The 23092-nt window shown below is 41.5% G+C and overlaps 1 protein-coding gene across 3 annotated transcripts in view; it reads right to left on the bottom strand.

The window, feature by feature from the left end:
- Positions 1-23092, bottom strand: part of UST (uronyl 2-sulfotransferase) — a 300004-nt gene that overhangs the window by 143065 nt on the left and 133847 nt on the right. For all 3 annotated transcript variants that reach the window (XM_075126796.1, XM_048844295.2, XM_048844294.2), the window contains exons 3-4: positions 19678-19833; positions 9560-9639 (exon numbers count right to left, since the gene is read on the bottom strand). In XM_075126796.1, coding sequence (XP_074982897.1) covers positions 9560-9639; positions 19678-19833 — 236 coding nt within the window. The remainder of the gene's footprint in view (positions 1-9559; positions 9640-19677; positions 19834-23092) is intronic.

Below are 23092 nucleotides of genomic sequence, written 5' to 3'. Positions count from 1 at the left end.
CTTGCTTCTGATGTACTTAAAAAACATTTTGTTATTACCTTTTGCGTTTTTGGCTAGCTGTTCTCCAAACTCCTTTTTTGCTTTTCTTATTACATTGTTTCATTTAAATTGTTTCCTTACCTTGTCAAATGTTTTTTAAAAAAAACTTTCCTTTTATTTTTGTAGTAATTTATGTTTAACACAGTACTGTACTTACATTTTTGTGGGGGGGGGGGGGGCGGTTTGGTCTCTGCTGCTGCCTGATTGTGTACTTCCAGTTCCAAGCAAGGTGTGCGGTTGACCAGTCAGTTTCTAACGCTGGAGTTTGTAACTTTGAGGTTCTACTGTACACATAAATCAGGTAGGCTTCCTTCGTAATAGATGTGGCTCAGATAATTTGCATCAACTGATTGATATTATTGCTGCATTGAGAGATTCTAAAGAACCCTTAGCTGTCATTTCTTTAGATGCCAAAAAAGTCTGACTGCATAGCCTGGTATTATTTTTTTTAAATATTAGAAAAATTTGGATTGGTATACAATTTACTGCTCAGATTAAGCTTTTATACTCTAACCCAGGGGTGGGCAAACTACGGCCTGGGGGCCTCATCCGGCCCTCCAGATGTTTTAATCCAGCCCTCAACCTCTTGCCGGGGAGTGGGGTCCGGTGCTTGCCCCGCTCCACATGGCTCCCAGAAGGAGTGGCATGTCACCCCCTCTGGCTCCTATGCGTAGCAGCAGCCAAGGGGCACTGCACGCTGCCCCCACAGCACCCATTGGCTGGGAGCCGTGGCCCACGAGAGCTGCAGGGACGGCACCTGCGGACAGAGTGGCGCGCAGAGCCGCCTGGCTGCGCCCCCGTGTAGAGGCCGGAGCGGGGACATGCCGCTGCTTCTTGGAGCTCCTTGAGGTAAGCACCGCCCAGAGCCTGAAGCCCTCCTGCACCCCAACCCGCTGCCCCAGCCCCGATCCCCTCCCTCCCTCTGAACACCTCAGTCCCAGCCTGGAGCACCCTCCTGCACCCCCAACCCCTCATTCCCAGCCAGAGCCCTCACCCCCCCGGCACTCCACCCCCAATTTCATGAGCAGTCATGGCCTGCCATACAGTTTCCATACTCAGTTGTGGTCCTCAGGCCAAAAAATTTGCCACCCCTGCTCTAACCCTACTTCCAGGGTAGTTATGAATAGTATTATTTCCACCCTGTTTCTATTACAGAGAGGTATAAGACAAGTCTGTCCCGTTTCTCCTCTTCTATTTGATTTAGCTCTAGAACCTTTAGCCATTGCTATCCAAACAAATCAACATATTTATGGTTTCGGGGGGCGTCAAACAGAGCACAAAATGATGCTCTTGTATTTGTATCTAAGCCCAAAGTTACCATTCCTACCCTCTAACCCAGTGGTGGGCAACCTGCGGCCCATCAGAGTAATCTGCTTGGGGGGCTGATAGTTTGTTTACATTTGCACAACTGCCTGCAGCTCCCAGTGGCTGCAGTTCGCCGTTCCTGGCCAATGGGAGCTGTGGGAAGCGGTGAGGGCTGCAGGAACATGCTGGCTGCTGCTTCCCGCAGCTCCCATTGGCTAGAAACAGTGAACCACATTTGCACATTTGCACTGGTATTATTGTAACATTTGCACTGGGAGTTGCGGGCAGCCGTGCAAATGTAAACCAACTGTCTGGTGGCCCGCCAGCGGATTACCTCGACAGACCACATGCGTCCCTTGGGCCGCAGGTTGCCCACCACTGTTCTAACCACTGAATAAATTCAGACTCTTCTCAGCATATAAAATTAATAAGGGTAAATCAGAATTCTCAGGCAACAACAACAAGTATGCCCACAAAGGCCTTTTCTCAAATTGGGAATTGAATAGCCATCTTATATGAAATAATCAGAAATACTGATTCCCAAAAATATTTAGGACACCCCTAAGCTAAGTATAGAACCAATTATTGCCCAAGTGGGTAATGATTTGGGGAGCTGGAGTTCGTTAACCCTGTTTTTGGAGTAAAATTAATATACTGAAAACTAATGTCCTTTCCAGAATTTTGTATGTCCTAAGAGGTCTCCCTATTTCTATTCCTCAAACTTATTTTAAGAACGTTCCTTTGAAGTGCAGGTAAGAAATCTAGACTGGCTCTAACAAATTACAGCTTCCCCTTTCTCTGTGAGGATTTTATTTTTTCGATGTGGAAAATTTTCGTATCTCCTTTTTGTTCAGCCAAGCATCTTTGTGGCTGTTAGATATGACCACACAGACTCCACCTTGGGTTCAGATTAAACAAGAATTGGTATGACCTCTCCTCCTTTCAGGCATCGTAGGATCAAAATTATTATTGATGAAATGGCTCCAGAGCTCCCACAATAATGGCTGTGAGGCAAGCTTGGCTAGAAAGTTCTGCTTTCATCCATTCTTCCATGTAGAGGCAATCCTATTGATCAATCCTAGCCTTAAAATTGATAGCAAACCTTGATGTGGAGGGATTGGATGAACGGAGGAATGATGACGGGTGTGGCAGCTAATTGGCAATGATAAATGTAAACCATTTGTATATCTTCAGCAACAATTTGGCTTGCCCTGCTCCAGAGCACAGAAATATTTCCAGTTAGAGCATTTATTTACTGATGTATATGGACCAGATTAGGAAATGCAGAATTTATTATTTTGGAGGAAACTTGCTGCATTTACTCAGCTGTACCTTTTCATTATTTTCTGGCCAAAAAACTGTGCCAAAGATTGATAATTTGAGAATTGCTTGGCATAGAAATTTGGATACACAACTATCTCTGACCCAATGCAGTACACCAAAAGACATTTTTTTGAAAATACCAGTCCCTACATAGGCTAATGGTAATGGGCCTCATAAATGCTGACTGCTCTTGGAAATGTAACTTCTTTAGGTTACATTAGCTCATATGTTTTGAGAGTGCCCCTGTATCAAGAATTTCTGGTCTCAGGTAGCTCAAAGAACCAATTTGATACTGGATGCTAATTTGGAGCCCTAGTTTCGTTCTTGGCTATATTCCTGAAGATTACATGGTAAGAAGGCAGGGTTGCTCCTACATGCAGCTTTGGTTGTTAAAATATTAATCCTGCAAAAAAGAAAAAAATTGATCCCCACCAAATACGGATGCCTGGCTTGGTGATATGGCTGACCTCGCAGCTAATAAATGACTGGCATTCTGCAGAAAGGGAATGCCAAAAAAAAATCAAAGCAATTTCAGCTGACTTTTTAGAGATCGATGATTTATGCAGATCCTGAAGATAGCTATGTCACTTCTCTTTCCCTCCCTTTATCCTAATCCTCTTTATTCACTTTGTGTATTCTGATGAATCTGGTATTTTGGTATATTTGTTGTACTGGAAAAATTAATAACAAAATTACAAATAAATAAAACAACTGGGAATCTGGGGAAGCAATTGCAAAAAGATCTCTAAAAATCCAGGGTGCTGCAGGAAGTGGAACTGGTACTAAATCAACAGCCCCAAGTGGTGTTGGGGACATTGTGCTAGTTGAGGCACCACTTTCCCAATGAAATGTTTAACACGTGACCATTAAAGAGAAGCAGTGTTAGCCTCTGTGCCCTGGTCAAATTCTGTCTTCCTAAAATTCCCCACTAATTTCATCCAAGTTGGGTATGCTTCACTTTCTCTCCTATAAACTGCACTTTTAATAGCGACTGCATTTTATGCTAGAAGGGGCCGCACTCCATTCGATGATTTAATTCCTTCAATAGGATTTGTAAAACATTTTGGTATCCTTTGGGATGAAAGACAATTTTACCAATATATAAATGTACAACCATTAGGTCAAATTCACCCCGGTATAAAACCTGCCTTCTACATAGAGTGCTTCTGCCGACGTACACGGGCTGAAATTGTGGAAAAGCAGCATCACTTGCCCCATAACCTCAGTCGTGCAGAACACAATCCCATCCACAGCCTCAGAAACAACTCTGACATCATAATCAAAAAGGCTGACAAAGGAGGTGCTGTCGTCATCATGAACAGGTCAAAATATAAATGAGAGGCTGCTAGGCAGCTCTTTAACACCACATTCTACAAGCCTTATCCCACTGAGGGTTACCAAAAGAAACTACACCATCTGCTCAAGAAACTCCCTGAAAAAGCACAAGAACAAATCTGCACAGACACACCCCTAGAACCGTGACCAGGGGTATTCTATCTGCTACCCACGATCCATAAACCTGGAAATCCTGGACGCCCCATCATCTCAGGCATTGGCACCCTGACAGCAGGATTGTCTGGCTATGTAGACTCCCTCCACAGGCCCTATGCTACCAGCACTCCAAGCTATCTTCGAGACACCACTGACTTCCTGAGGAAACTACAATCCATTGGTGATCTTCCAGAAAACACCATCCTGGCCACTATGGACATAGACGCCCTCTACACCAACATTCCACGCAAAGATGGACTACAAGCCGTCAGGAACCGTATCCCCGATAATGTCACGGCAAACCTGGTGGCTGAACTTTGTGACTTTGTCCCCAAATGTGAAATAGTTATGAGTGAGGACAATGTATACCTTCAAGTCAGCGGCACTGCTATGGGTACCCGAATGGCCCCACAGTATGCCAATATTTTTATGGCTGACTTAGAACAACGCTTCCTCAACTCTCATCTCCTAACGCCCCTACTCTACTTGTGCTACACTGATGACATCTTCATCATCTGGACCCATGGAAAAGAAGCCCTTGAGGAATTCCACCATGATTTCAACAATTTCCATCCCATCATCAACCTCAGCCTGGACCAGTCCACACAAGAGATCCACTTCCTGGACACTACAGTGCTAATAAGCAATGGTCACAAACAGCACCCTATACCGGAAGCCTACTGACCGCTTTACTTACCTACATGCCTCCAGCTTTCATCCAGACCACACCACATGATCCACTGTCTACAGCCAAGCTCTAAGATACAACCGCATTTGCTCCATCCCCTCAGACAGAGACAAACACCTACAAGATCTCTATCAAGCATTCTTACAACTACAATACCCACCTGCTGAAGTGAAGAAATTGACAGAACCAGATTGACAGAGCCAGAAGAGCACCCAGAAGTCACCTACTACAGGACAGGTCCAACAAAGAAAGTAACAGAACGCCATTTGCCGTCACCTTCAACCCCCAACTAAAACCTCTCCAGCTCACCATCAAGGATCTACAACCTATCCTGAAGGATGATCCCTCACTCTTACAGATCTTGGGAGACAGGCCAGTCCTTGCTTATAGACAGCCCCCCAACCTGAAGCAAATACTCACCGGCAACCACACACCACACAACAAAAACACTAACCCTGGAACCTATTCTTGCAACAAAGCCCATTACCAACTGTGTCCACATATCTATTCAGGGGACACCATCATAGGACCTAATCACATCAACCACGCTATCAGAGGCTCGTTCACCTGCACATCTACCAATGTGATATATGTCATCATGTGCCAGCAATGCCCCTCTGCCATGTACATTGGCCAAACTGGACAGTCTCTACATAAAAGAATAAATGGACACAAATCAGACATCAAGAATTATAACATTCAAAAAGCAGTCGGAGAACACTTCAACCTCCCTGGACACTCAATTACAGACCTAAAAGTCACAATTATTCCACAAAAAAACTTCAAAAACAAACTCTAGTGAGAAACTTGCTGAATTGGAATTAATTTGCAAACTAGACACCATTAAATTAGACTTGAATAAAGACTGGGAGTGGATGGCTCATTACACAAAGTAAAACTATTTCCCCATGCTTATTTTTCCCCCTACTGTTACTCACACCTTGTCAACTGTTGGAAATGAGCCATCCTAATTATCACTACAAAAGGTTTTTTTTTTTCCTCCTGCTGATAACAGCTCACCTTAACTGATTGCTTTTGTTATAGTGGGTATGTCAACACCCATTTTTTCATGTTCTCTGTGTGTGTGTGTGTGTGTGTATGTATTGATATATATATATACATACACACACACACACATATATATATATATATATATATATATCTTCCAACTGTATTTTCCACTGCATGCATTTGATGAAGTGGGTTTTAGTCCACGAAAGCGTATGCTCAAATAAATGTGTTAGTCTCTAAGGTGCCACAGGTACTCCTCGTCCTTTTTACTAAATTCAGTGGAAGTCTGAATTTAGCCTATTAGCAGACACACAACAGGTGTACATAACCATGCCAATTCATAGAACCTCCTGTCCCATCACATTTTAAAGGCAGAAGTTTATTAATATTTTACAATAGAGCTACCTTCAAGGAGGCAAAATCAACTGAATATCTGGCGGGAATTTCATTAATAGATGATGCAGTACATAATTTTTTTTTAAGCTAGAAATGTCATTAACGAAAATTACCTCTTGTAGTTAAAAGCATGCAGTGGCATGCAGGCAGATTAAAACAAACTGTATGAATATTATGTAGCGAAAGTCTTACCCTTTGACCGTATTTGTGTAGCTTCCAGCATCAAAAGAGATTTTTCTCACAGCAATGACATACATTTGTTTCAGAGGAACAGCCGTGTTAGTCTGTATTCGCAAAAAGAAAAGGAGTACTTGTGGCACCTTAGAGACTAACCAATTTATTTGAGCATGAGCTTTCGTGAGCTACAGCTCACTTCATCAGATGTATACCGTGGAAACTGCAGCAGACTTTATATACACACAGAGAATATGAAACAATACCTCCTCCCACCCCACTGTCCTGCTGGTAATAGCTTATCTAAAGTGATCAACAGGTGGGCCATTTCCAGCACAAATCCAGGTTTTCTCACCCTCCACCCCCCCACACAAATTCACTCTCCTGCTGGTGCTAGCCCATCCAAAGTGACAACTCTTTACATAATCAAGTCGGGCTATTTCCTGCATAGATCCAGGTTTTCTCACATCCCCCCCACCCCCATACACACACAAACTCACTCTCCTGCTGGTAATAGCTCATCTAAACTGACCACTCTCCAAGTTTAAATCCAAGTTAAACCAGAACATCTGGGGGGGGGGGGTAGGAAAAAACAAGAGGAAACAGGCTACCTTGCATAATGACTTAGCCACTCCCAGTCTCTATTTAAGCCTAAATTAATAGTATCCAATTTGCAAATGAATTCCAATTCAGCAGTTTCTCGCTGGAGTCTGGATTTGAAGTTTTTTTGTTTTAAGATAGCGACCTTCATGTCTGTGATTGCGTGACCAGAGAGATTGAAGTGTTCTCCGACTGGTTTATGAATGTTATAATTCTTGACATCTGATTTGTGTCCATTTACTCTTTTACGTAGAGACTGTCCAGTTTGACCAATGTACATGGCAGAGGGGCATTGCTGGCACATGATGGCATATATCACATTGGTGGATGTGCAGGTGAACGAGCCTCTGATAGTGTGGCTGATGTTATTAGGCCCTGTGATGGTGTCCCCTGAATAGATATGTGGGCACAATTGGCAACGGGCTTTGTTGCAAGGATAAGTTCCTGGGTTAGTGGTTCTGTTGTGTGGTATGTGGTTGTTGGTGAGTATTTGCTTCAGGTTGCGGGGCTGTCTGTAGGCAAGGACTGGCCTGTCTCCCAAGACTTGTGAGAGTGTTGGGTCATCCTTTAGGATAGGTTGTAGATCCTTAATAATGCGTTGGAGGGGTTTTAGTTGGGGGCTGAAGGTGACCGCTAGTGGCATTCTGTTATTTTCTTTGTTAGGCCTGTCCTGTAGTAGGTAACTTCTGGGAACTCTTCTGGCTCTATCACTCTGTTTCTTTACTTCTGCAGGTGGGTATTGTAGTTGTAAGAAAGCTTGACAGAGATCTTGTAGGTGTTTGTCTCTGTCTGAGGGGTTGGAGCAAATGCGGTTGTATCGCAGAGCTTGGCTGTAGACGATGGATCGTGTGGTGTGGTCAGGGTGAAAGCTGGAGGCATGCAGGTAGGAATAGCGGTCAGTAGGTTTCCGGTATAGGGTGGTGTTTATGTGGCCATTGTTTATTAGCACTGTAGTGTCCAGGAAGTGGATCTCTTGTGTGGACTGGACCAGGCTGAGGTTGGTGGTGGGATGGAAATTGTTGAAATCATGGTGGAATTCCTCAAGGGCTTCTTTTCCATGGGTCCAGATGATGAAGATGTCATCAATATAGCGCAAGTAGAGTAGGGGCTTTAGGGGACGAGAGCTGAGGAAGCGTTGTTCTAAATCAGCCATAAAAATGTTGGCATACTGTGGGGCCATGCGGGTACCCATAGCAGTGCCGCTACACTACAACTACAATACCCACCTGCAGAAGTAAAGAAACAGAGTGATAGAGCCAGAAGAGTTCCCAGAAGTTACCTACTACAGGACAGGCCTAACAAAGAAAATAACAGAATGCCACTAGCGGTCACCTTCAGCCCCCAACTAAAACCCCTCCAACGCATTATTAAGGATCTACAACCTATCCTAAAGGATGACCCAACACTCTCACAAGTCTTGGGAGACAGGCCAGTCCTTGCCTACAGACAGCCCCGCAACCTGAAGCAAATACTCACCAACAACCACATACCACACAACAGAACCACTAACCCAGGAACTTATCCTTGCAACAAAGCCCGTTGCCAATTGTGCCCACATATCTATTCAGGGGACACCATCACAGGGCCTAATAACATCAGCCACACTATCAGAGGCTCGTTCACCTGCACATCCACCAATGTGATATATGCCATCATGTGCCAGCAATGCCCCTCTGCCATGTACATTGGTCAAACTGGACAGTCTCTACGTAAAAGAGTAAATGGACACAAATCAGATGTCAAGAATTATAACATTCATAAACCAGTCGGAGAACACTTCAATCTCTCTGGTCACGCAATCACAGACATGAAGGTCGCTATCTTAAAACAAAAAAACTTCAAATCCAGACTCCAGCGAGAAACTGCTGAATTGGAATTCATTTGCAAATTGGATACTATTAATTTAGGCTTAAATAGAGACTGGGAGTGGCTAAGTCATTATGCAAGGTAGCCTGTTTCCTCTTGTTTTTTCCTACCCCCCCCACCAGATGTTCTGGTTTAACTTGGATTTAAACTTGGAGAGTGGTCAGTTTAGATGAGCTATTACCAGCAGGAGAGTGAGTTTGTGTGTGTATGGGGGTGGGGGGGATGTGAGAAAACCTGGATCTATGCAGGAAATAGCCCGACTTGATTATGTAAAGAGTTGTCACTTTGGATGGGCTAGCACCAGCAGGAGAGTGAATTTGTGTGGGGGGGTGGAGGGTGAGAAAACCTGGATTTGTGCTGGAAATGGCCCACCTGTTGATCACTTTAGATAAGCTATTACCAGCAGGACAGTGGGGTGGGAGGAGGTATTGTTTCATATTCTCTGTGTGTATATAAAGTCTGCTGCAGTTTCCACGGTATACATCTGATGAAGTGAGCTGTAGCTCACGAAAGCTCATGCTCAAATAAATTGGTTAGTCTCTAAGGTGCCACAAGTACTCCTTTTCTTTTTGCGAATACATTTGTTTGAAATCGAAGAGAAAAGTTATTTCTATTAACTGCAATAAAAAGAAACAAGAAAACCCTGTAATTGGGAAAGTGCCTTACCTTGAAAAGTTGAGGAAATGAACGTGTCTGGTGAATAAATAGGGCTGCTCAGCAGTGCTTATGTTTTTAATCAATTCCGTCTAAAAAAAATTAAACAAGAATTACAACTAAATCAAAATGACCAAATTAAGCCAAGTTGCGTTTTTGGACAGAAATGGCAACACTCAGACACTATCTAATCATTTAGTAGTTGAGACCTATTCACAAAAAAGTCAGGCTAGGACTGCAACGCTCGTGCTTATCCCCCACGTAAAAAGGGACAGATGGCAGAGCATCATGACGGTAGCACCAATGTCACCATTGTATATTAGGCATCAGCGTGCTAGGCCATGAGTTTAAACATTTCCAAAAGTTAATTTCTACTTTCGACAAAGGCACAAACTAAAATCCTAATTCTAAACCTACCCAAATCTGGATCTGACCTTTGAAAGTGGCCTTTATTTTCAAAATGGATCTAAACTACTAACTACAATTCCAAAATGTGAACTGTTTGAAATCTGAAATCAGAAAAAGTGGATTGAGATTATTACTGTTTTTACATAATGTTTTTACATACTGTTTTTACAGTTCCTATCATCACCAGATTACTGAATGGGTGGATGTCTGCTCAAATATTGAAGCAGACATTTCCCATTACTTCTTTTGTATAACATATTTAAAATGTGAATATAATTCTACATTTGACATAAATCTCTTTTTAAATAATGGTCTTTTGGCCTACTGCTTTCAAGACATTTTGGCAAAAGCTTTTAGATTTAAATTTAATTTTGCATTATTAAAGATAATTAAAACTTTTTTTATGTAAAACAGCGGACGTGAAAAACTGAGTGTGTGTGTGTATATATATATATATATATATTATAATACTCAGCTTATATTAATAAATTCTCATGTGTGCAGACATCTAGTTTTTGCAGTGTTCTGGAAAATGTCAAGGACCTGAACATGTTAAATGAATATATGCAAAAAATTCCAAACAATCTTGTTACTCTGATTTCTTGACTTCTGCTCTCCTTTGATTTTCTAATTGACAACATCAAAAGCTACAAGGCTGTATTAGAGAAAAAAAGATACTGAACATGACTGCATTTGAAGAGCACAATAATTATACTGGTAATTTTACAAACTGGGTAGTGGAAACTAATACACAACGTAGGAACAATCCATAATGAAAAATAGCAATACAAAGAATTGCTCTAAAGTTCTGCTCTAACTTGTATAAATTCTAAGCACAAGTAAAATCAAAATTGAGGTCACGAATTTAGAAGATGGTTTCCCTCAATGTTATGAAGATTTTTTTTCCTTAAAACTGTATGGCATCTTACTCGCCACTTGCAAAAACAGACAAATTTGGCATCAAGCCTATCATTTAACAGATTTGAAACCAATAGAGTTGTAATGAGTAATCATGATAAAAACCAACAGAGTTTAATTGAAAATGGTCTCTTGACCATAGATCCATTGAACTCTATAAAAGGGACATCATTCTCTGTTAAGTTATATAGGACAGTTTGAAAATCCTATAGAAAGAATTTACAGGAAAATGCAAATCTATTGTATTTTTCCATAAAGCAACTTGACCACCCACCTTCTGAAAACAGCAAGGGAGAAAGGGGCATGCATCTTTCCTTCTCTTGCTCTGGGATGAGAATTTTGGAATGACACATCTACACAGAAGTATGCTAGGCTGGAGGAGAATACCTTACTGTGGAAAATCTAAAATCCACTTTAACTAACTGATCCCCATTTTGATCTGGTGGTCCTTTGTCTCTGGATTTAATTTATAGATCACAGTCTATTGCTTCTTATCCATTATATTTTTCATTTTCTATTTTAGGTTTTTCTAAGATGTCTATCGCAACTGCATCCCAAGTGTCATGCCAATCCTTATACATTACACCTAGGAGTTAGAATAAAAGAGCAATTGGATGTTTACAATTTCAGATATACATACATGCTCTTTCTCCCTGCCCTCAACAACTGATGTTCCCCCATATAAGTATGAGAAGCAATGATGCAGCCCTAGGGTTGTCTCATCTATCTTGTTAAGCGTGGCCTTCTACTGATGGACTGTCATTCTTGCTCCACCATGTAAGCGACCAAGTCTACCTTTACTGGCTGCAGTCTACAGAGATTATAAACTCTATGGAAGGGAGAGAAAAAAGAGAGGGCTGAAAGGGAGAAAGATAAGAAAGGAGGAGAGATGCTAAGGAAAAGAAGGAGAGGGGGAAGTGCTCACTAATATCCTAATCTCCTACCAATGAATTCTTAAAGGGTATCAAATAGCTCTAATAATAAGCAGGTAATTAATCCTGGAGGCAATCCTGATGAGTCATGTGAAAATACGACTCACTTGACTAAACATTTTATTCATTTTTTCCCTAATAAACCACAAGCTAGAGGTACATTGCAGCTGTTTAGTGTAATCATTGTTAGTAGCCTCTGGATTCCCTGACCCAAATATAAACAGATTTCTGTGCAGCTCCCCCAGTACAGTGTTCAGAGTCTAGTAAAGTGTGGCGAAGAAGCCAGGCAAAATAATGCAGAGAGCTTGACTGGGTCATTTTTGAAAGAGCAGAACACCGACATTTTCCAACAAGAGTTACCATCTCCATCAACCAAATGTCAGCATGATACATCTGCTAGAAGGGTGGTGGTTGTATCTGTAAAAGATCATCATAATATCATGACATAAGCATCATCACATTCAGAGACTTACCTAGCTTTGAGAAAGAAACGGAAAAGAGGTTGCAATGGTTAGATCTCAGGTACCACATTAAAAAAAATAATAATTAAATTACAGGAGAAATGAAACAGCCAGAACTATATTAAGTTTTTAATGACAATATTGGAATTTTAACTGTATTATTTCACCTGCATGAAAGAGTGGCACACTGGAAGTCATTCACTATTGATAAATATTCACTTCATCATATCATCCTGGTGCTTACAGAGTATTTGATGAAATACATAAATTATGCATGCAACTCTCTCTTTAAAATATATTATAGAACTGTGGTGAGGATGGTTGCATGCCCGATACCATATATTAATACAGGTGTGTCTCTTTCTTACAAGCACAAATTTGGTAACAACAACTTGACCAACATTTTTCCACCTCAACAAAACTAGACATCACTTGACCTAAATGCCAGCCAGGCTCATGTAAGTCTCAGGAATGGAATAAAAGAGAGCGCTGTAGGTCAGCAATAAAGTGGATTTGGAGAGTCACATGCTGCTATTTGCACAGCACCTGACTGCAATGTGTCTTTTAGCAGGAGCTAATTCAGGTCAATCTCAATTTCTTGAGCTACAATAATATCCACTCACACCTGAAAACAGGAATAGGATTTTGTTTTGACTTATAGCATATTCATATTTAGAGGCTTAAGCGCCAATGGACTCATCAGCAGATGAAGATAAGCCTATAGTTGTATATGAACAAGCAAGTGTGGTAAAAGACAGCAAGAAAGGGAAAGTAGGGCCCAACAGAAACAGATTTCAATAAATGAGAAGGACATAGCAGGGAAAATTACAAAGGAGTCTAAGAGAAAAACTGTTAGAGGAAAGGTTTCAGAGTAACAGCCGTGTTAGTCTGTATTCACAAAAAGAAAAGGAGTACTTGTGGCACCTTAGAGACTAACCAATTTATTTGAGCATGAGCTTTCGTGAGCTACAGCTCACTTCATCAGATGTATACCGTGGAAACTGCAGCAGACTTTATATACACACAGAGAATATGAAACAATACCTCCTCCCACCCCACTGTCCTGCTGGTAATAGCTTATCTAAAGTGATCATCAGGTGGGCCATTTCCAGCACAAATCCAGGTTTTCTCACCCTCCACCCCCCCACACAAATTCACTCTCCTGCTGGTGCTAGCCCATCCAAAGTGACAACTCTTTACATAATCAAGTCGGGCTATTTCCTGCATAAATCCAGGTTTTCTCACATCCATTTATGCAGGAAATAGCCCGACTTGATTATGTAAAGAGTTGTCACTTTGGATGGGCTAGCACCAGCAGGAGAGTGAATTTGTGTGGGGGGGTGGAGGGTGAGAAAACCTGGATTTGTGCTGGAAATGGCCCACCTGATGATCACTTTAGATAAGCTATTACCAGCAGGACAGTGGGGTGGGAGGAGGTATTGTTTCATATTCTCTGTGTGTATATAAAGTCTGCTGCAGTTTCCACGGTATACATCTGATGAAGTGAGCTGTAGCTCACGAAAGCTCATGCTCAAATAAATTGGTTAGTCTCTAAGGTGCCACAAGTACTCCTTTTCTTTTTGTTAGAGGAAAGAAGCATAAGTGTGTGTGATGTTTTGGAACTCATACGGCCCCATGATGCCTGTGGCTACGTTTTCCATGGGCCTCACTCCAATCCTCACTCTGAGTAAGATCTGTAGGCCTGTCTTAGCATGGGAGGAGAGACAAGAGAGAAGGTGATGTTGAATGGGGAAGAGGAAGGAGACACTGAGGAGGAAATGAAAGTGGGAGAGGGAAAGAAGGACAGACTTTGTGAAGAAAATGGAAAGAGATGGAGTAGATACAAGTGCAAGCCATCACTGAGATCCTTCCCAGGCCAGCAACAGGTAGGAGGGAAACAGAAAGGAGTGAGAAACTGAGAAATGAGAGGAAAAAGTCTAGAAGGACATAGACGGAGGACACAGAAGGAAGGAGAGGACCAGTAGAACATATAGATTCTTAAATGGGACAAATACATCAAAGGGCAGACTGGAGAAAGTGGAAGAATTAAGGGAGTGTGTTCATTATGATAAGGGACCTGAGGGAGGGTTCTACTGTCTCTAGAAGGATTCATGTCCTCTCTCTGGATACTGCCATGATATCTCCTCCCAGGGATTACTTTTAGCCTAGATAATGGAGATAGTTCTGAAGAGCAAATAATTTCCCTTTGAAATGCACTAGATTACACTAAATGGGTATACTATCGAACTAGGTTCCAGCTCACTCTTAACTTACTCCATTCAAACACAGGAGTGGAGGGAGAGAGTAAGGAATGGGGAGTGGCAGGAAGTGACATCAGACCCCAGGATGTCTCCAACTAATTCGGGCCTTGGCAGCACACCAATGCTCAAGCTTGGTTGCTGGCCAAAAGTGAGTACCTACTGGTATGTACAATAAATTGTACCTAAGAAAAAAATACATAAGGCAAAAACTACTCATAGATATCTGGGGAATTAGCAAACAAAAGCAAGCCAGCCACAATTACCTATCTACCCGAAAAGAACAACTGTGCTAGCACAAGTTCTCTGCCACTGTTAGTGATGTATCTGTTATAAAACAATTTATGATCTGTGTGTACAGAAAAACCTGAATCTACAAATCTACGAGGGAGCAGCGATTGAGACCAGAGAACAGAGTTTTAGTCTAGGACCTGACTAGCTCCTCAACCCAATGAGCAAATCAGGACCTAAATAAAAACAATGTTTATTAACATGATTTATTGGACAGGTTCTCAACTTTAATGTTGCTGTAACAGTTTTTTGCACTGAATTTTAAACAGAACTGTCAACTATTCAGGCCCAGATCCAGATGCATATGCAAACAGCAGCCCTGGAAGTCTCAAACTATTTTTAAAGGAAGGTTTATCTTAAACCAGCCAAAGCAAGAACATCAGAATGAAGGGTAAAAGTCAAAGGAGACACTTCCTCCTCCTTACAGGGAAGTCTCAAGTTACCATCCTCATCACAAGAAGATCTTCAGTCATGAGAAAACCCATCAAGTTAGGATGGATCAGCATAATCAGTGCTTGAATGCAGCCTGCTGTTGCATTTACAGCAAAAATCCACCAGGTGGCATAGTGAAATGCTCACAAGAAAACTGGATGGGGCCCCTTTATACCCTTTAAAGGGTATATATAAATGTGGTGGATGGCATCCAGCCATATCATTGATCAAAAACTAAAATAATTTGGACTTGAAGACAGAGGAAAATCAAGATGTACTATCAGCACTTATTAGCTTCCTTGCTCAGAGCAATTGCCTTTTGTTTTTTATTTCTAAAAAGCATGTTTTGTTCCATGATAAACAAAATCAGTAGATAACCCTGCCTGAAGAATTTGTTTGCTGTCCAAGTGGTTTTTAAAACTGCTGTATTTCATCAGAAGTGAATTCAAGTTCAAAATGTAAAAACACTGAGGCTGGCATGACTTTCCAACGGCACAGTGGTGTCAGTTTACAATCTTCACTAATACTAATGGAAACACAGAAAGACACGCTTTCTTTTTCTCTTGCTGTCTCTCTCTCTCTCAGAACATTTTACCTTCTTACTGTCTTAATTTCAGTCTTTACAAAAGCATGCAAGGTCAAGTAGATACAGGTATCTCGAGACATCATTTATCACTTTCATCTGCACTATACTTCATACTTCCTTTTGGTAGAAAATTCACGTCTGCTTCATCATCACAGGAATGTGAATCAGTCTTCATTTTCATCTCTAAGGTATTGAGAATTCCTTCAAAAACTTCCTAAGTGTCCATACTGTTCTGAACATTTTTCCATGGCAGGTTGTCTTTTATAAGCTGTTATTTTTTTAAATAAACTGACCTTTTATTAGTATTTTATAGTTCAAGTACATAAAAAGCTGACTATCCAAAAATAGGGGAGGGAGAATTATGTAATTTAATAGTCAGGGAAAACTGCTCTCATTGGACACCTGCAATAGTAAATCAATACACAAGTATAGTCTTGAATCAGAGTCCAAAAGGGCTAAAAAAGCGATTAGTCTAGGCATAGGGCCACCTACTGATGTAAAGAAAGGTTAATTAGGATATCATTAGTATTACAAGAACCACACATGATATTAATGATTACTAATATCATATGTAGCTCTTGTAATACAATTTAAATTAGAAGGTCCGAACAGTCAGTATGACCCTTCTTGGGGTACCCAGGCACCTCACCAACACTTGCCCCTAGGATGAGAAAGTCTTGTCTGTGCCCGCTGGGGTTCAGGTCCCTGACTCCACAGGCCACAGGGAACACCAGCACTAATTTCCAGGCTTCTGCAGGCCTCATGCTCGCTATACAGGTCAGCAATAGACACACCAACCCCTGAGTCCTCTGAGCCTCCCTCTGGAGTGCCCAGCCAGTTCCACTGAGCACCCTCAGAACTCTCATATTTGTTACTCCCACAGGAATGGTACACACCAGCTTGCAAAAGTCAACTCCACATCACCACTCTACTTAACACACAGCACTTACATATACAGGGAAAACAAGAATAAGTTTATTATCAAAGAACAGACAGTCAAGTGATAGAGAGTGAGAATATTGGAAACAAATGGTTACCAACATAACAAAATCATGACATGCTTTCTAGAGACTAAGCTTAACTAACATGGCAGTCCCCTATACCCTTGCTTACCCTAGGTCCTTTCTTCAGCATTTACAGTTTGGCTGAGACATCTTCTAATAAGATTAAGTCCACTGGCAGCTCATCCTCACAGAATGAAGGAATACGTGGAGGTTCATCTGCATCCCAGATATAGTTTCAGAAGTTCATTGTCTTATCCCTAAATAGGATAACTCCTGCTGTTTTGTTTCTTCCTCCGGCCTATGGATTCACATTTTGCTTAGACTGTAAATAGGTATTCACTGTGAGCCACACACCTACTTAGTTTTCATGTGACCTGCCAGAGTAAGGTAAGCATCTCTTCTCCCCTGCCTGCCAGGAGTATATAGATCATCTTTTGGTGACCCGTCTTAACTTACAGACCTAGAGAATCGGAATGACTTATTTTTAGTTTTTAATGACTTATTTTTAGTTTACGGGAAATAAAACAAAAATTCTGGATGTAAGGACAAGGTACAAGCAACAAAGAGCTCAGAGAAAGCACAGAAGTAATGAAGAAGCTTCCTGTTTAAAAGGATGAGGTAAAATGTCCACTTACGGAAGACTTCCATGGAAAATCTGAAGCATATGTTAAGGGGCCTGAACAGTACTCTTTTACAATTATTGAACCCTGTGTGAAGAGAAAATGATATTTTCCTCGAATACTGGTGGGAAACATGACATTTACAATGTTTAAAAACTTGTGCTGTCTCCTGCAAGCGGATGCGATGATGTATAAGGACTTAAGAAGTGGTTAAAAAGTATGTCACAAAACCAAAACTTCCTAAGTGAAAGTTATAAATTTAATTTAAGAAACTGAATGGAAGGGAAAAAACCCTCTGGATTTCCACCTTGTTTATAATAAATTTCCACTACTCATTTTCATGACACAAGGAACTATGAATTAAGGAACAAGCTGTGAGCACTGTTCTTACAATGGAACTGACTTTGGGAGCAGCTCTGTGCAGTTTTAGTGTTAGAGGCCCAAACCTCAAAACGGTATAGGTGCCTCTCATTGAAATCAATGGGATTTAGGCACCTCTGAGGATCTGATCAGAGTCATCAAAGAAAAACGCTCACCAGACTCTGAAGACACCTTTGCCAATGTGCCATGTTGCAGGAAAAAAGGCCCAGTCTCCATGTAAAGACAGGTGATGGGGTTCACTTCATCTCAGAGGACATCAGTAAATAGGTGGATCATTGTTTCCATTATGGAAGGACATTGCACCAACTGTAACCATGGACGTGGTCAGCTACCCATTTGTCCCCCCTTCACCACAGGAACGAGGAGAGCCACACATAAAGGATGCCTTCTATGCACAGATCGGGGAAGGTGGTGATGGTGGGAACTACACTAGTCCAGAAATTGCTACTTCTAATCTCTCCATTTTCTCCTCAGTTGAAGGCTGCATATGTACATTAAACTGGAGGAAAGATCTGACCTCATAGGTTTTGGTATAATATTTATTAATACTTAGTGACAAAGAATCTGCAGTAATACATTGTGACACTACACCCCATCTTCGTCATAGTAATATGATGATATGATTATGGCGTAATTATGAGGCATTTTGTACAAGGTGTCGTTGGAAAAGTTATTATTATCTTATTATGTACCTGTACTTACTATGTACCTGTATTTCAAATGTAGTTACACCTGTGTGACACCCACTAGGCAAGAGGCTTCCAGTCTAGATAGCTGGCTGTGAAGGGCCTATCCAAGGTAATGGACCATTAGGAAAAACAACAGACCTTAGGAGAAGCTTATTCCCCACCTGTGAGCCTTCCTCAGAATGCTCCAGACAGCCTGTAAGTAATGGCTGCTATGACTCTGCAAGGGCATGTGACCAGGGCACATGACTCTGGACTCCATTTTGCGTGTCTATATTTTTCCACAAACTGGTCTGGGAACTGGTTTTGGAACAAAGGGTTCCCACCATATGCTAAAGCTATATAAGGCAGGGAGTGACATCATCTGTTGTTCTTCACTCTCCCACAACTCAACACCTGAGAGAAGCTCCTAAGGAAAAGGACTTGGAACTGGGGTGGAGATCCAAAGCTGCAAAGCAAGTACAAACCTGCTTGTATCATCAATCAGGGTGAGATTCTAGTATGTTAAACTTAATTTGCATTTTTGTTTCTTTACTAGGTAATCTGCTTTCATCTGTTCGCTATCATTTAAAATCTACCTTTTTTGTAGTTAATAAACTTATTTTATGTTTTAAATCTAAACCAGTAAGTTTGGAGTGAAGTGCTTGGGAATCTTAGCTCAAGGAGCAGGAGTGTTGTATTTCCTCTCCACATTGAGGGAGGGGAGGAACTCTATGAGCTTACGCTGTGCAATTCCCTGTGCAGCACAAGACAGTATAATTTTGCATTTATACTCCAGAAGGGGGTGGGGGATGCCTGGAGAGCTGAGAAATTGGCTGGTGTCTATCTGCTCTCAGGTAACCCAGTTTGGGTGTGTGGTGCAACCTGCTGTGGCGCTGGGTGATAACAGGGCCTGGGTGAGGTTGGCTGTGTCCCCAACCCAGCTGTGTGTCTTAGAGGGGCGCAGTGGTTCCCACAGCTCCTAGACTGCACCCCGGGGTAATAACCCATCACATACATATTTATAGATACATTTCCACATGGTGATTGGGATTTAGCCACACTACCTTATCTACCACATATTAAGAGAAGTCAGTTGAACAATAGATCCCTGTCTTTCATAACTTAAAAATGGAACAAACACAGAACATCTAAATGAGCGTAAATAACTTACTTGTTCATTTTTGGTCAGTCTGGTTTTGTTATGAATGTCTGATGTAACCAGGTTGAACCCATGTCTCTCCGACAAGATTCTCAAAAGCAAAACCACAGTTCGACTCCCACACTTTCCAACTCTGTTGTACACCACTTGGCTAGGGAAAGGAAGTACCTAGATAAAGATTGAAAAGAAATGCAGTGAGCACACTGGTCTTTCCATTTCTACAATACATCTGCTGTGACTCAAGAGATAAAGATTTCCTGAGTATTACACATGTCCATGTCTAGATCAGAAGTGTTCCATTCCACTAGCAAGCTATAAACACAGTTAGATTCTTTAGAATATTAATGGGAGGCTTGATAACTCAGAAAACGGTGATGGGATATAGAGACTCCCCCAATGAGGTTCCAGTTTAATATTCTAGTACAGGCCAGGCTTGACACAGACATATCACTGCTTGATGGCTTCTATTTAAATGAGTTCATGGGCTTAAGCTGGTTGCTTGTACCCACATCACAAAACACATCATCACAATTAGCACCCTTGCTGACTGTCTCAGTAGAGACAATGCAGACTGAATGGTTATGGAAAGTATGCTACTTCTGGACCTGGTCCTTTTGAGTCAGCGTTGACATATTCTGAAAGGGCAACGTGAAGGAAGATGTGATGGATAGAGGCCTTCAGATGCCAGAGCTATCAATCTGGCACCTTTCACCAGCACTAAAATTCATTAACCGTTTTTTTAAATTAAGAGAATAAATCTTCTAAAGAGACATTATGTATGAATCATGCCTTGACAGCTAAGTTAAAAACAGAGTTCAGTTGGCTCCAATTCAAAAGTAGATTACTTGACCCACCACACAACACTGTTTATAAAATGACATCTCTCTAAATCAGTAGATAACTCAAATGAATTTAAGTGTCAGCTAATTAGATGGGTCAACAAACTGGCCTCATCGACCCTCCCAATAAACAACCATCTGCTGTTGTACAATTTGAGTACATTTTACACTCTATTTCTGACCAACTTGATCCCACAGGAATTACTCAGAGAGAATGTCCAACCATATTTTAACACTAGTTTAAAAATGCAGCTTTTGATGGAAAGATCGTGTAGTAGTAAGTGTTTGCTGACTGGTGGCTTTTGGAAGTCATTTTTCATTTTTGTCAGTTTAATTTTTAATGTTTTGAATGATTTTTGGCCATATTTTTATATAATACAAAAGGTTTTAAGTATGGGTTCAAAACAACCAAGGGAATCATGAAATCCAGATAGGTAAGGAAGAACATTTCAGATCCAAGTCACATGGGGAAAGACAATAATTTGGAAATCAAAAATGGCAAGAATGAAGGAATGATTATTCCCTCATTTGTGTCCACACTGACACTGAAGTCCCTATGCTGATCTGAATTGCACCCATAGCCACAGGAAATGTTGTATTGATCTATTGATGTCTAATATCGAATATATTTTAAAGTAACATAAGAAATAAATATTAAGCACTGTGTTTTATATTCTCAAAGCTATTTATAGTCATTAACTAATGTCTTTGAACAAGTTAGGTATTTTAGAACAGCAAATATGCTTCAGAAAAAACAACTACTATGTACCAAACCCTGAATTCGTTGTGAAAACCTCACCGAGGAAGCTTAGCAGTAACTAAATTAAGTACTGCAGATTTGGCCATATTGCCCCCCCAGAGCTATATAATATAAAATGGATTTAAGTATGAATTCAACGCAGCCAAGGAAATCATGAGATCCAAATAGCTAAGGAAGAACATTTCAAATCCAAGTCACATGAGGAAAGACAATAAATTTGGAATTCATAAATGGCAAGGACAAAGGAAGTATGGTAATAAAAAGCTGATTTTTTTAAAAAAAGAGAAGATCAGCAAAATCAGGAAATCCCCACCATTACAATGAACAAAGTGAGAAATCATGGCGAGAACCATAATTTCGACTAGAGGTAAGGTCAAATGGTATTGAAATTCTGAAATATTGAATAGCTGGAATCGTAGCTACATGAGGGGAGGGTAGCTCCTCTGAGTTGGCGGGGATAGAATTCACCTCCCCAACAAATCTGTGTTCCACCAGCACAGAGCCTGAATACTTAGCCTTTGTGTGGGCAGAGGGGAGTCCACCCTTAGCTATTCATTTGGAGAGAGGTATTAATCATGGACAGTGCATGAACCGCCAGCTGTGGGACGCTAGTCCCCAGACCCACCCCTTCTCACCGAGGCCCCGCCCTTTCCGCGCCCCCTGCCGGAGCCCAGAGGGCCCCCTCCATTGCAGCTGCCGGACTCTGCCCCAGACTAGTGCCCCCAGCCTTGGAGCGCCCCCAACTCCCTCCTCCAGCCCCAGAGCGACAGGTGGGAGGGTGGCAAGACCCAAACCGGGGCCATCCCACAGGGGGACTGGAGCCACGCCAAGCAGGAGGGGGACTGGGGACGGAGCACAGGCGGGGTCACACCTGGCTGTTTGGGGAGGCACAGCCTCCCCCAGCCTATGATATCCACAGCCCATGGTATTAAGGGAAGGAAACAGTTGATGAATTTCTCAATTAATAGTAAGGCAAGCGAGAGAGTTCACTGTTAGGATACACTTTAGCTCCTTAAACAAAATCATTTTGTATATTACATAAATATCTGCAACAAGCTCTTTCCCGGTATTCATATCTATACTAGTGCAGCTGTTCAAGGAAAGAAAAGAAAACATACTGGATATCATTTAGCTAGCCAATTTTAGGGTTTTTTGTCAACAACAAAATGAAGACAGACAACACTGGCTGAAAGCTAGTTCTGAACTGAAAATCTTTTAAGTAGCATATATCCTGCCATAATTTAGAATGTCTTTTTCGTTCAAATGCCACCAGAGTCTTAATCGTTTGTTTCAATTATACTTTACTGTGAGCCAAAAATACAGCACAGCTTTCTTTCTGCTGTCCACACTTCCCTCATGCTAATCAGGGTAGAAATCTACATTTTTACAACACAAAGAAACAGTTTTCACTGCTAGGAGGATCTGTCAATACTAGCTTTGCATGTATTCAGCAGTTCTGGTTTTTCCAACCTGGTGAAAACAGGTTCATTTCTTTTCCTTTAACACCCTTTCATAAAGTGTACGCTCATTTTGCCTTTTCTCTTTTAACAAGCCTTCCAGTTTCCAACCCTGTTCAGCTGCCCTTTGGCAGTTCCTTAATGGCAGTGAAGGCAAAAATCAATAAAGCCTGGTTAGTTGCCTCTACTATTTCTACTGCGCCTTTCTTATCTGGGATCTAAAGCATTACCTCCAACCTGCATCTCACCTCCATGTGAGTTCCAAATGTCTGTTTGAACATGGTGCATCGAAGAACACTGCAACATACCTTTATTCTTTGAGCTATTACAGGTGACCTAGGCTCCCTGAATTCTGATATTTCTCTTGACTC

Source organism: Caretta caretta, chromosome 3 (assembly GCF_965140235.1).
Source record: "Caretta caretta isolate rCarCar2 chromosome 3, rCarCar1.hap1, whole genome shotgun sequence".
Lineage (NCBI taxonomy): Eukaryota > Metazoa > Chordata > Testudines > Cheloniidae > Caretta > Caretta caretta.
The sequence above is the reverse complement of the archived record's forward strand: the minus strand, read 5'-3'. Positions and strand labels throughout refer to the sequence as shown.